The sequence below is a fragment of the Mastigoproctus giganteus genome, chromosome 8 (genome assembly GCF_048544385.1).
Source record: "Mastigoproctus giganteus isolate SK-2022 chromosome 8, ASM4854438v1, whole genome shotgun sequence".
Classification (NCBI taxonomy): domain Eukaryota; kingdom Metazoa; phylum Arthropoda; class Arachnida; order Uropygi; family Thelyphonidae; genus Mastigoproctus; species Mastigoproctus giganteus.
In genome coordinates this window covers 71,398,727-71,412,399 of record NC_143582.1, presented here as the reverse complement: position 1 = coordinate 71,412,399, position 13,673 = coordinate 71,398,727, and the positions used below count along the sequence as shown (strand labels likewise).

At 37.4% G+C, this 13,673-nt stretch overlaps 1 protein-coding gene across 1 annotated transcript in view; it reads right to left on the bottom strand.

Moving 5' to 3' along the window:
• The window catches only part of LOC150081620 (sorbin and SH3 domain-containing protein 2-like), a 193,458-nt gene that overhangs the window by 19,445 nt on the left and 160,340 nt on the right, over positions 1 to 13,673 (bottom strand). The window contains exon 9 of the mRNA XM_090379478.1: positions 9,679 to 9,737. Coding sequence (XP_090235604.1) covers positions 9,679 to 9,737 — 59 coding nt within the window. The remainder of the gene's footprint in view (positions 1 to 9,678; positions 9,738 to 13,673) is intronic.

Below are 13,673 nucleotides of genomic sequence, written 5' to 3'. Positions count from 1 at the left end.
ATCGTTAATTTTGTTTTAGCCATATTCATCTTTAGTCCAAAATCCTTACTAACTCTGCATAACTGATTAAGAGTTCTTTGGTAACTGCATCATAATAAACTATCAAATTGGTTAGACAAGAATGCCCCTTGACTGCAGTATAATTGCATGCCTGTCCAAATGGTCTGAATTACTTCTTTAACAGTTATTCCATTATTTTCTCTGGAATAGACATTAAGCTAATAAGTCTAATTACTCATGTTGCTTTCAGTGATCCTTTATAAATTGTGGATAATTTGCATATCTCCAGTCCATAGAGATTTCATCTGAATCCAAGTATGCTCCCGTAATTATGACTGGGGTTTGCTTACCTCCTTTTCTGCCTCCCTTAATATATAATTGGATAGATTCCATGTGTCTTTTTATGTCCATCCTCAAAAATTTCTCCTCCACTTTCCTCTCAGTTATCACAAAGTCATTTAGCTCCTCATTAGAATTTGATAAACCTCTGACATCCTATTCCTTAAAGAAATCCTCATGCCTGAATGTAGATAAAAAATACATATTCAATTTGTCCACAACCTGAGCAGGGTCATCAACAATTAACTCACAGATATCAACTGACCAATGTGATTCAACCCCTGTCTTCTATGTTAATATAAGCATAAAGCCTTTTTTTGCTGTTTTTCTTTGCATTCTTCCAGAGACCTTTCATAATCTGCCTTAACTTGGCTAACCTTCTTTGTGACTTGATTACAGACTAACTTATATCTACCACAGGCTTCTGTATCACATGATAATCAATATGCAACCCATGCACTTTTCGTCATGAGTTCCTACAATACAGAAAGGCAACAGATACACAGGCCAGTGGTTGCAGGTTTATCCAAGAGGCTGACTGGACAAAGCAATGGGCCAGCTTGGATGTGTTAAGATGTACCATCTATACTGTACAGAAATATACTGACAATGCTGAGCTTGCCCTAGGACAACTAATGATACAGCTATAGGAGCTTACAGTAAAGTATAAAAAAACCATACATTTAGAACATAATACAAATAATAGGAAGACAACAATTAGCATTACCATTAGTTGAGGCATATGATACAAGAAAGAAAGCTTATACAGCTTCAGCCAAAAAAAAACAAAACCACCCTACCCTTCTGGTCACTCCAAATGTTTGTCTAATTCAGCCATAAATTTATTTAGATTATCAACTTCCACAACAACAGATGGAAGTTTGTTCCAGCCATCAACTATCCGCTGGATAAAGGCAAACTTACACACAATCTATTCTGCAACTGTCTTTCCTCAATTCGAATCTATGCCCCCTCAAGTTCGTAATCTGTGCAAGCGAGAGAATCCCATCAGCATTGAGCCTCCTCAGGCCATACAAGGCCTTATCCACCTCAATCAGATCACCTTGGCTCTAGATGCTGCAACTTGCAGAACTTAAGCCTTTTTTGGTAAAAGCACCCCATCATTCCTCTCACCAATCTTGTTGCCCTTCTTTGTACTCATTCTAGCAACTTATCCTTCCTAAAATACGGCCTCCAGATCTGTATGCAGTACTCAACATGTGGCCTGACCTTTGCCTTATACAAGAGGACAATCACCTCCTTGTCTCTGCTAACAAAATTCCTATATATCATTGACAAGACTACATGACCTGCTCTGGCAGCCCATCTGCACTGCTCAGAGAACTTCTTATCCGACTGCTCCAAGTATTTTTCAAATTCCATTTCCTCGAGCGTAGTACGACACAGTTGGTATGTTTCCCTTGAGTTACTGCTACCATATGCAGTACTTTGCATTTGTCAATGTTAAACTTCAGTTACCACTTATCAGCCCATCTGTCTAACTTTTCTAGATGCTGTTGCAGTAGTATACTGTCTTTACTAACCCTTCCAACCTTTGTATCATCTGCAAACTTGGACATTAAGCCTGATATACCTTCATTGATATCACTGATAAATACACAAAACAACAGTGGGCCCAGCGCTAAACCCAGGGCTCCACTAATAATATTATTCCACGAAGAGCAGTGTCCATTTATTACCACTCTCTGTCGTCTCCCACTCAACCATCCCTTTATCCATTGTAGCAACTTGCCCTTAATGCCATACAGCTTCAATTTGTACAGCAGTCTTCCATGTGCAACGGTATCAAAAGCTTTTCTGAAATCCAAGTATATGATATCAAAATTATTTTTTGCATTCAGTTCGTTTTTGACCATATCACAGTTTCCAATCAAATTGGTCAGACAAGACCTCTCCTTAACAAACCCATACTGTGTCTGAACTATTGCTGCAGTCTTGTCTAGATGATCCTGCAATCTTCTTTAACCAGTAACTCCATTATTTTCTCCAGAACAGAAGCTAAACTAACTGGTCTATCATTATTGGTGTCACTCTTTGAAACCCCTTCGTGAATTGTGGATACCTTTGCACATCTCCAGTTCATGGGAACCACTTCTGAATCTAAGGATACTCTCATAATTATGGCTAAGGGTTTGCTTACTTCCCTCGCTGCCTCTTTCAATATAACTGGAATCTATCCAGTTATATTGAAGGAGGATTTATGTTTAATGTCAACAAATTCTCCTCCACTGTGCTCTCTGTTATTACAAACTCATTTAGCTCCCTGTTAGATTTTTGTAAACTTCTGTCCTACCCTTCCTTATAGAATCATCGTTTGTGAATGTAGATGCAAAATACTCATTCAGTATATCAGCTATCTGAGACGGATCATTAACAGTCGAAATATCGATAAGGACCAAACTGTTTCATCCACTTCCTTAGAGTTTAAATAAGCAAAGAAGTCTTTGTTGTTTTTCTTTGCATCCTTTGCCAAGGATTACTTGTAATCAGCCTTCGCTTGCCTAACCTCCTTTGTAACTTGATTACAGACTAACTTATATCTACCATGTGTCACCTGATAATTTATATGCATCCCATGCATTTTTCTTCTCTACCACAAGCCTCATTCATCTGATATTCCTTTAAGTCTAAATCTTGAACAGTATTAATTAGTTGGTATGAAAAGCTAGTAGCTTCCAGGATTAATTCCTTGAATGCTTCCCATTTAGAATTTGCTGTTTTTAACATCATCAGTTGATCCCACTGTAGTGACCTTTACGAAAGCAAAAACCCTTCCCTTTAGTCTTGATGGTAGTCACATCTTTAAGTACATCTCACATCACTACACTGTGATCACTTTCACCTAGTAGTTCCTTTATCTGCAAATTCTTAATGCATGAATAATCACTGCTGATAATCAAAGTACTACTCCCTCTAGTTGCCCTCCAACATGTTACTGTTGAAAACAATCCTCCAATAAATCCACAAAAGTCTTGCTAGCGTGCGAGTGACTGACCCACAAATTCCAGTTAAAATCCCAGATTACAAGACATTCTGATTTACTGGCCAAATCTATTTCTCTGCACAATTGTTCATTGTACTCATCAGAGTCATTAGGTCTATAATGACGCATCAGTCATTATAGGCCTATAAGCAAATGACTCATCAGAGTCATTAGGACTAATATTGTGAGGCGCCTCCGTAGCCAGGTGGGAAGGAGCAGCAATGCGCAGCACACGCTTCTTGATTAGACCGGGGTTCGAGCCCGTCACCACCAAATACGGAGGATGCGGAAAGGTCAAGGAATGACCACCGCATATCCCGGAGCAATATGGCCTTAGTTGCTAATGCTCCTAAAAACCAACAAAACTAATATTGCCAGGGGGGAATATCTTTGTGTGTGTGTGTGTGTGTGTGTGCGCGCGCGCACGCAATGTAAGAAGCGTGAGGAAATCAGGCGACAACTCAACGTTATGTGCCTGTATGAGAACTTGAAGGACAGGGTGGGTGCCCTCAAAGGATCTAAATTGAGGGTCCATCAACCTCTCAGCTGCTCACATCAATGCCAGAGCTTGCACTTGATCATCATGCAACACAGCGGCAACCCCCAAGGCAGAATGCGCTGGTCCCACAGGAACTAGTAGTTGTCGGTGACTCAACTGTCAGGGAAATGGGGAACATGGTGTGTAAAAAGGACAGGTGGAAAGGACCAGGGTATGTCTGCCACGGGTAAAGGTTGATGACATTGTAGAGCAGATATCATCTTTTAAGGAAACAAAAGGTGATACTGTTGTACACATTGACACTAATGATATTAACAGTAGGAGACGGGAAGAATTACTTAACAAGTACAGGTTACTGTTGAAAAAAAAAAAAAAAAAAGCCGTGAATTAGGGTTGAATTTGAAAGTGTCTGCAATTCTGCCCAGACACGGAGCATATGATGAGAGCCTTGTCGATCAATTCAGCCCTGGAAAGATTACGCAAGGCTCAAGGGACAGAATTTTTTTCAGTTTGGTCTGCACTTGTTAACAGGAGAGACTGCTTCTACAGGGATGGGGCACACTTAAATAGAAAAGGTGCAATAATATTTACTGATGCTATCGAGGCAGAGTTAGGTGGGCCGGAATACAAGGACTAATAGATTAACAGTAGCCACTGGCAGAGGTGAAAATGATTCTTGCACTGCTTCTATTGGAATGAGCAGCAGCATGGAAAACAAGATGCAGGGTATTTCAGAGACTGCTGGGAGTCATTGCAGTACAAGTAAACACATTTGTTGTGTTAGGGTAACTAAGAATAGGAACAGGTGCATGCATACTTGCGTATACACCAATGCTAGGTGTTTGGTAAATAAATTTCATGAATTTGTGGTGCTGCTCAAAACATCAAAGGCAGATATTGTTCAGATATCAGAGATGTGGTGTCACACAGAAATAAGGAATACAGAACTGGAATTTGGGGAGTACAATGTGTACAGGAAGGATAAACAGGATAGGAAAAGAGGAGGGGTTATGCTATTAGTTAAGTAACAAAATCCAAGGAAGTGTAGTCAGTCAATATCACTGGACACAGTGTTGAGTCAGTTTGGTGTGACATAAGCACTGGGAGGAGGAGTGTGTTATAGGCCTAATGACTCTGATGAGTAATAAAAAACTGTACAGGGAAATACAGTGAGCCAGTAAATCAGAGTCTTATAATGGGGGATTTTAACTGGAATTTGTGGGTTGGCCACTCGCACACTAGCAAGACTATTGTGGATTTATTGGATGATTGTTTTCTACATAAGCATATTAGGGAGTAATACTCTTGATCTGATTAGCAGTAGTGATTCTTCATGCATTAAGAACCACTAGATGGCAGTGATCACAGTGTGCTGAAGTGGGATTTACTCAACAAGGTAACTACCATCAGGGGTAAAGGGAAGGGTTTTTGCCTTTTGTAAAGATGACTACGGCGGTCTGAGACAGTATTTAAGTTCTATATGGTGGGACCAACAGCAGATTCAAAATGGGAGGCATTCAAGGAATTAATCTTGGATCAGAGAGAAAACTGAATATCCAATTACAAAAACAGTTAACAAGCCATAAGATGGAAGCTTATGCCAAACATGATCAAAAGTCTTTGAAATGTCAAGAGCAAATGCTTGATTTTCAAACTTTTCCATTGAATTTGCCCATGGATGGGTAACATAAGCTAGAATATCACCAGTGGATTGGCACTGAGGGAATCCACACTGGAGATCAGATGGAAGGTTTATAATGGTTTAAGAGTTGGTGGTTAATTGATTTCTCCATTACTTAAGAAAGTGTAGAAGTGCAATGTGACGACAATTGGATGGAAGGATTTGTCACCCTTTTTTAGGAACTGGCTAGATATGAGCAAAATTTCCAAGCAGAAGGGAAAACACCTTTGAAATAAGAAAGTGAAAAGGTGACACAGAACTGGAGTAAATTCAGGAGCACCGTTTTTGAGAACAAATGGAGAAATATCATCAGCACCTGGAGCTTTCTTAGCATCAAGATTGTTCAAAAATCCTTCTGACATCCTTTTGACAGAAGACAATAGGAGGCATTGAATGGAGTGTACTGGGAACAGTCGGTGGTGGTTTACCAAAATCATCAGTACATGAGCTGGAAGAAAAGTAGGATTCTACCATGTCAGCTTTATCTTTGGCAGAGGTGGGAATAGAGATAGGCAAAAATTTCTGCCAATAGCTTTGGCAAGAGACCAGAATGCTCGACTACCATTTGGACACGAAGCAAGTTTTCTACTCTAATCCTGTTCGAAATCTAGTTATTACTGATTAATAATTGCTTTACAAGCAGTTATTAATCTGTAAAATGTCAGAAGACATTAATATGCAACATTCCTTTTTTAGGAATGTTGCACATCACAATCTTGAACAGCTTTAGCACATTTAGTGGAAAACCAAGGTGGAGAATAAGGGACAAGATTTTAAGATAGAGTGTGGAACAAAAGATTTCATCCCTACAAGGATAAATTCACTGACACAAGCTGAGCAAATGTTGATATTAGAAGATCTGAAACAGTAATCCGACCAAGGGGGAAAAAAAAAATACTCAGATTATCCCATTTTGCATTCTTGTAATACCAAACAATGCAAGGTTGAGAATACCCATGAAAGAAAGGTTCCAATGGAGAAAAAACCATCACCAAGTTGTGATATGAGGTACTTAGAGGACCACCCACCTCAAATGCATACTTAGAAGGGTTGTTTGTAGCAAAAGATCAAGCATGTTGGCTATGTGCTTAGGAATGTCTGTTATTCTGGTAGGTAAACTAACAATCTGTGCGAGGTCATTAGTATTTACAAAAGCCTTAGCATCTCGACAAGCTGGGTCAGTGTGACTAGAAAATGGAAGTCAGCCAGAGTAGTGAACATTAAAATCACCAAGGAAAATTACCTCACTGTTAGGAAAGTTGGACTTGAGGAAGTCAGAGTTCCCAGTGATTAGTGGACCTGGGAGGTAACAGATGAATTTGACAGAATATGGTAGAGAGATTTTAAGCCAGAGAACCTCAAAAAGAGGAGATTCCACATTATTAAGTCCCTAAAAGGGAATATCAGAATGGACATATGCACAAGTACCATCTCTGATGCAGAAGGAATCATACAGCAGATAACTTGGATTCTGTCAGAAAAAGTACATTTTAATCCTTCTAAAACTCAGTCCTATCTTATATCTCGCAAAAAGGATTCTTCTGTACCTATACTTATCTTCAATGACACTCTGATTTCTAGGCAAGATCATATATCTCTATTTAGGATTACTGTGGCTTCTAATGTTTCTTGGCATGAGCACATTACAAATATTGCATCCACAAAAACTGTGTTTTTTCTCTTTTGCAATTGGCCTTACTTTTTTCCAAACAGCTATTCACTTTGTACAAATCGCAAATTCGCCCTATCATGGAATATTGTTTCCACATCAGGGACAGTACCCCTAAAACCTCTCCGGCTCCCAGATTCCATTCAAACAAGAGCAGTTAGGTTAATTAATGATTTATGTCTAATAGTCTCTCTGTTCTTTGTCTCAGACGTTCTGTTTCTGCTGCATGCCTTTTCTATAGATACTTTCACAGGCACTGTTTCAAAGCACTCTGAACATGTGCTGCAACCAATCAACATCCTTTTACTGTCCAACTTCAAACTCACAGAGCCAACTTTTCTTCTTCCTTGTTTATTCATTCAACTTCGCATTTTCTGGAACAACCTTCTTTCATACGTATTTCCTGAAAATTGCAATCTAAAGAAATTCAAGTCTAATGTGAACAAGTATCTTCTTTCACCTTCTCAACCTTCAGCTCATGCCTGATACTATAAGTTCTAAATCCTCTTGTTTGGGTTTTTCATATATATATATATATATATATATATATATATAAAAAAAAAAACTTATGGAATAGCTATTTTTATTATGAACCCAAACATTAAATATTATTGAAACTTAGAATACTTGTCAAACCATACACATTACCATTAATGTGTATGCGATGAGAAGAGGGAAGATAGTTTCGAACAGAAAAAGTAGAAGGAATAAATGAACAAAACTTGGTTCAATGATTGTGAATAGATATTGTGCATGTTCAAACTAGTTGTAATTACCATTGCTAATTGAAAAAAAAAAAAAAAAAACAGAGCCCATGGTAATTATAGAAAAGACATTACAGCAGTAATGAACATCTGATGAAAGACCTGATGACTTTTTTGGATTAAGTATAGCAGCTTAAGGAAAGCTCTGGAGAATCCCCCCCCCCACTCAGATATTGGAATAATATTACATGGTAGGGCAGGGCAGATTTGTTATTATTTGTTTAGAAGATAATATCAAGAATGAAAGAGAGCCAACTTTTACGATGTAGAGGAATCAATATTTATTGATATGTTCATGCTAAAAAAAGGCTTAGAAGTTAGGGTTAGCACAAATAAAGATGCATCCTGGTAGATAAATAAATAAACAGCAATCTGTAGTGGCAAGAAACGACAGGATCAAAATCTGCCCCCCCCCCTTCTTCCATGGATAATTACTTCAAGATCAGCATTCAACAAACTGGAAATAGAAATGTATGTACTGTGGCTAACATTCCCAGTTAACACCTTCACTGCATCTAGCACATGCAAGCATTACACTCTACCTAAGTGCTGTGCAATAACATGCACAGGGATTCATTCTTAAGTGGTCACTTATATGAGTGATGTAAAAGTAAAGGCACATGAAATGAACCACTTGATTCTGTCTAACTGTTTTAACTCCAGATTAATAGAGCAACTCTAGTTTTTATTTATAGCTATGTTAAAGTTAGTTTGTGCACTTAGAATTAACTTTCCGACAAAAACACTTCCCACACTACTACTGTTTTAGAATTACATAATTAACTTATTATTATTATTTTATTATTTTTTTTTTGACATGTATATCTGTGCACACAGACATGCATGTATAAGTGTGCTGTTAAAATTGATTTATAGGCTGGATGTTTGTCAGCATATCATAGTGCAACATTAGTGGGCCTTACATAATTACTGATAAAGAATAGAAATATTTTAGGGAATTGTATTTTTGTACAAATTGAAATCCAAACCTGCAAATTGTACAGTCAGAAGATGCAATAATAATAATTTTTCCCTATCTAGGTCAGTGCTCCAAAAACCAAAGTCCAATATCAATGAAGTATTTTCTGTCCTCTGAACCCAACAGTACTAGAGTAGTATAGGTTCATTAAAAAAAAAAACCTTGTTGTGAAAATGACATTAGCGCAGAAATGTTTATCCAATTTTATTTCATCAGAAAATAATTTTAATGAAAATGAAACTTATTAATTTGTGGCCATAGGGCCAAGACCTCCCTCCTTCCCTTCTCTGTATTTGGGAACCTGCTATAAGCACTTAAGAAGACTAAAATCTGAGACTGCTTAATTTACCACCAATGTAATAACTGCTCTAGTCAATAAAGACTACAAATATGAATTCCCTAAGCATAAACATTGCCAAGTCCTCTCCAGATGAGCTAAGTTTTTTAAGTTTATAAAACTGTATTTTCATAAAAAGAAATTAAATAAAATGTGCGCCAGAAGGTTTAATGCTTATTATTGTGGCAGCACCCGACAGGTAATAAAAATATATTTGTTACTTCATGGCAACCAATTCATATTCTCTTAGCTAACGTGATTTCAGTTTGGAACATCCAAATTGGGCAAAATATTTCAATCAAAAAACAGTTAGCTATGACTACAGGTATAACTCTACATCATTCTATATTTCTCCATCTTTATATAATAAAAGAATTATTAATCAAATTAAAGAAAAGAAACTTACCTGGGTAGTTTCTCAGTGGTAGTATTAGTGAAAATGGGCAAGCCATGATGTTTTGATTCCTAAAATTATTTATAGATTTCATAAACACATAATATTAACAAGGTATTATTCCAAATGAAAACTTTAGGAGGAACAAACCAACCAAACATTATAGTTAAATTTCAAACCTTTTTGCATTGATAAAATTCTGATTTTAATATGTTAAATATTATGTGGATTACAAACAATTTTTATATGAAAGCAGAGCAAGATTATGGATGCAATTAAAGATGCTATTCTATAATTCCTGGCTAATTTGATCTATAATTGCACTTGAATTCTTAAAATAATCTCTCCCAAACTTAAACTGATATATCTAAAGAGCAAGGAGAGATGGTCTCAGCTCTTTCGTTTAATATACTCATAACCCCCCCCCCCCACACACACACACACACAAAATAAAAAAAAAAGTAATACGTGGAACTTATAAGGTGAATTGAACCATTTGGAGATCCTCAATGAAGAATCATACAACCCTTGAAAATATTTTTAACCTTTGGCCTTCAAATTAATCTCAATAAATCTGCAAAATATGTCACATACCATCCCACTTGAAAAATTGTATATATTGAACATTAAGGACAAGTTACAAAGGGATGGTTAAGTGCATTAGTCCCACAGAGTTCAGGAATTATTTGTATATATATTAATGCTAAAAAAAAGGAAAGGGATGAATCTTATCAGTTCACTGACAAGAAAAATTCTATATATCGAAGCAATGTGACATTAAGGGCAAGTTGTATGTGTGTGCGTGTATTATGGAGGTTTAATGGCGCATAAGCTGCTGGGGCTATAATGCGCCTATTCATATGAAATTGCTAAAAAACAAAATTCAGGTATAACCACTTCATTTTTATTACAAGAGATCTTTTAGAATTTATGATAAATTCCAATTTTTTTCAGAAAAGAGAAAAATTTTTGACGTTTCTATCATTGTCGCAATAATATGTTTTTATGTCTTGAAGATTTGTCAGTGAAAACAGGACATACATTCTGTCCTGTTGATAGTGAAGGCAGTCAATCAGAATATGTTTGACTGTTAAATGTGCTGAACAAAGTGGACACTGAGAAGGATCCACTCCTGTCAGTAGATGAAAGTAAGTCAAATATGTATGTCCTACTCGTGACCTTGTAAGTACCACTTATTCTCACACCATTTTGGTGCCAGAGCACCAAAGCTTTGGAACCAGTTTCAACTGATAAAGTTTATTATCAGTTTTGGTCTGCCATAACCAGGGCTCGATTTTGGTGTTCTTAGGCCCTAGGCACTTTTATTCCGAAATGTGCTAAAAATTGATGTTAATTGATGTGACTCAAGTTTCAACTATAATAAATGATAAACCACCTCAATTGACAGAGTGACCATCACTTTGATTCTTCTAGTTTCAAGAACAGTCGCTATATAGTGTATGCGTATTGAATTGAAGCTCCTAGAGTCGGTTGCACACGTTTTTCAGCTTTTTTGTTTTTTCCTCGTAGGCACTAGGCCTATGGTGCTTAATGGGAAATCCGGCCCTGGCCATAGCTCTTTCCACAATGTGACACATGCTGTTTGTATGATGTGATTATAGTCAGAAGCTGGAACAGAGATGAAGGTTAAATTTGAAGGATTTTTAGCAATTTTGTGAGTTCATTCCCTTTTATCCCTGAATGTACTGGGATCCAGGAAAAGGTCACTGGTCATCAATTTTTAAAAGGAGGCTTCTGATTTGGTTTAACACACGGTGAGCCATGTAGGAAGAATTTTGCATTGCTATAATTGGGCTGAGAGAGAGTCTGTGTGTACTACATATTTTAAAGATGGGTAGAGGTTCAGGTTTTCTAAAGCTGATTTTATTGCATGAAGTTCTTCTGAGAAGCTGCTATACTCAGGTGGAAGGGCAGCCGAAATGACAGTAGAAATACTGCCGATGCTACACAAGCTGAATGTGATTTGGAGCCATCAATATATATTGGCAAAAAATCAGCATATTTCTGAATATGGCTCGTATGGAGTTATTTCACATTGAGGGTCGGTAGGTAGTTCTTTCCCCATTTATGAATATAAGTATCATAGGTTAACTGAGGAGGGGGGGGAGTCCAAGGTGGTTCCTATTTTCAACTCTGTGTTAATTTAATAAGGTGTTAGCCTGCTGGTCTTATTTTACTGGGTTTATTCCTATAGAGATTTTGCAGTGATGAATTAAAGAGGTATGGTTCAACTGGATTCGGACAGGAACTTTGTATTTTGGTTGCATACTTAAGTAGCAGTGTTTTTCTGCAGAGGTAATGAGGGAGCTCATGTGATTCAATATGTAAATTATGGGTTGGAGATGTCCTGAAAGCACGAAGTGCAATTTGCAATACGCTATGCTGTATAGGATCCAGCCAGCGTAGTGTACTCTTTCGAGCAGAATCAAAGAATACAGCACCATAATCCAAATAGGATCTGATCAATGCTCTATATCAGGGGTGGCCAACGAGTTGATCGCGGATTTAATTTCGGTCAATTACGACGAATTTTAAATATACAGTAATCCCTCGATTTGTGCACATTGTGTGCAATGTAATTTTTGAGATGGTAGATCGCATCACAAATTAAGTAGGCCACTTCTGCTCTATATGTATGGACTGCTTTCCAAGACAGGGTAGATAAAGCTCTTAGTATGTTCAGCTTTTTGAGGCAGGTAGTACACAGATTTAATGTACTCAAAAACATTTAACTTACTGTCAAGGATTAATCCCAAGAATCTTTGTTAGTCATTGGAATGTAAAGTTTGACATCTGAAGTTCAGAATCTGTATGCAGTTTATGTTAATTGCAGAAGTGGATTGCAACAGTTTTCTGCTGTGATAGACAAAAACCCACCTTTGTATTTTATTCAGAGATATCTGTAATTGCCGTTCAATGAATCTCATGTTCTGAGAATGGCAAGAAATAGAGAGATCATCAGCATAAAGGTAGGTCTCAACAGTATTTGGAACTTCTTTTGTTTAATTCTAAGGGCAGAAAGGGTTGCACTCAGTACAGACCACTGTTTAACTCCTTCCTCCTGTAAAAATATCATAGAAAGCGAGTTGTGATATTGAACTTGGAATGGATGATTCTAGAGGAAGTTTCTAATGAATATAGGCAGGTTGCCTCATAATCCAAGAGCATGAAGGTCACTGAGAATGCCATAATGCCAGGTGGTATCAAATGCCTTCCCTATATCTATGGAAACCATAAAAAGGATTTCATTTTTCACAAAGGCATTGTAAATTGCAGACTCGGCCTTGATCATGAGATCTAAGGAGGACCTGCTCTGGCGAAAGCCATTCTGATTATTACTCATTAGATGTGTTTCGATGATCCAAACAAATCGATTATGGATCATTTCTTCAAGTAATTTACTGAGGCAACTGGAAAGGGAAATAGGTCAACTGTAAGGGCTAGTAGGAGCTTTTCCGGGTTTAAAAAAGGCCAGAACTGTGGCATGGTACCAAGAGGTGGTATAAATGTTTTCCAGAAATATTTGGTTATAGAAAACCAGCAGTACTTGTAAATTTTTGTCATCAAGGTGTTGTAACATGATATAATATATTCCCTCTGGCCAAAAGCGGCACTGTCGCATGTTGTTTTAATGGCATGTAGAAGTTCAAAATATTGAAGAGGCTGATTATATGGAAGGAATACAGAGGTTCAAAAGTTGATGGATTGCTGTTCAGTGGTAGTCTTTATTTTCTCGAAATCTGGAGAATAAGTTGATGCCATTGAAACTTGGGTAAAGGTTTTGCCCAAGGCATTTACTATCAGGAGCAGAGAGTTCTTATTGGATAGCGATGGTTGGAAACTTGCTGGAAATCAGTTGAATTTTCTTCCATATTAACCTGGAGTTAGTGTTTCTATTAGCGGTAGATGCAAACCGAATCCAGGAATTCTTCTTGGTTTGCCTTTGAATGAGATGTACTTTTGTCCTTAGCTTCTTGTAGTTAATA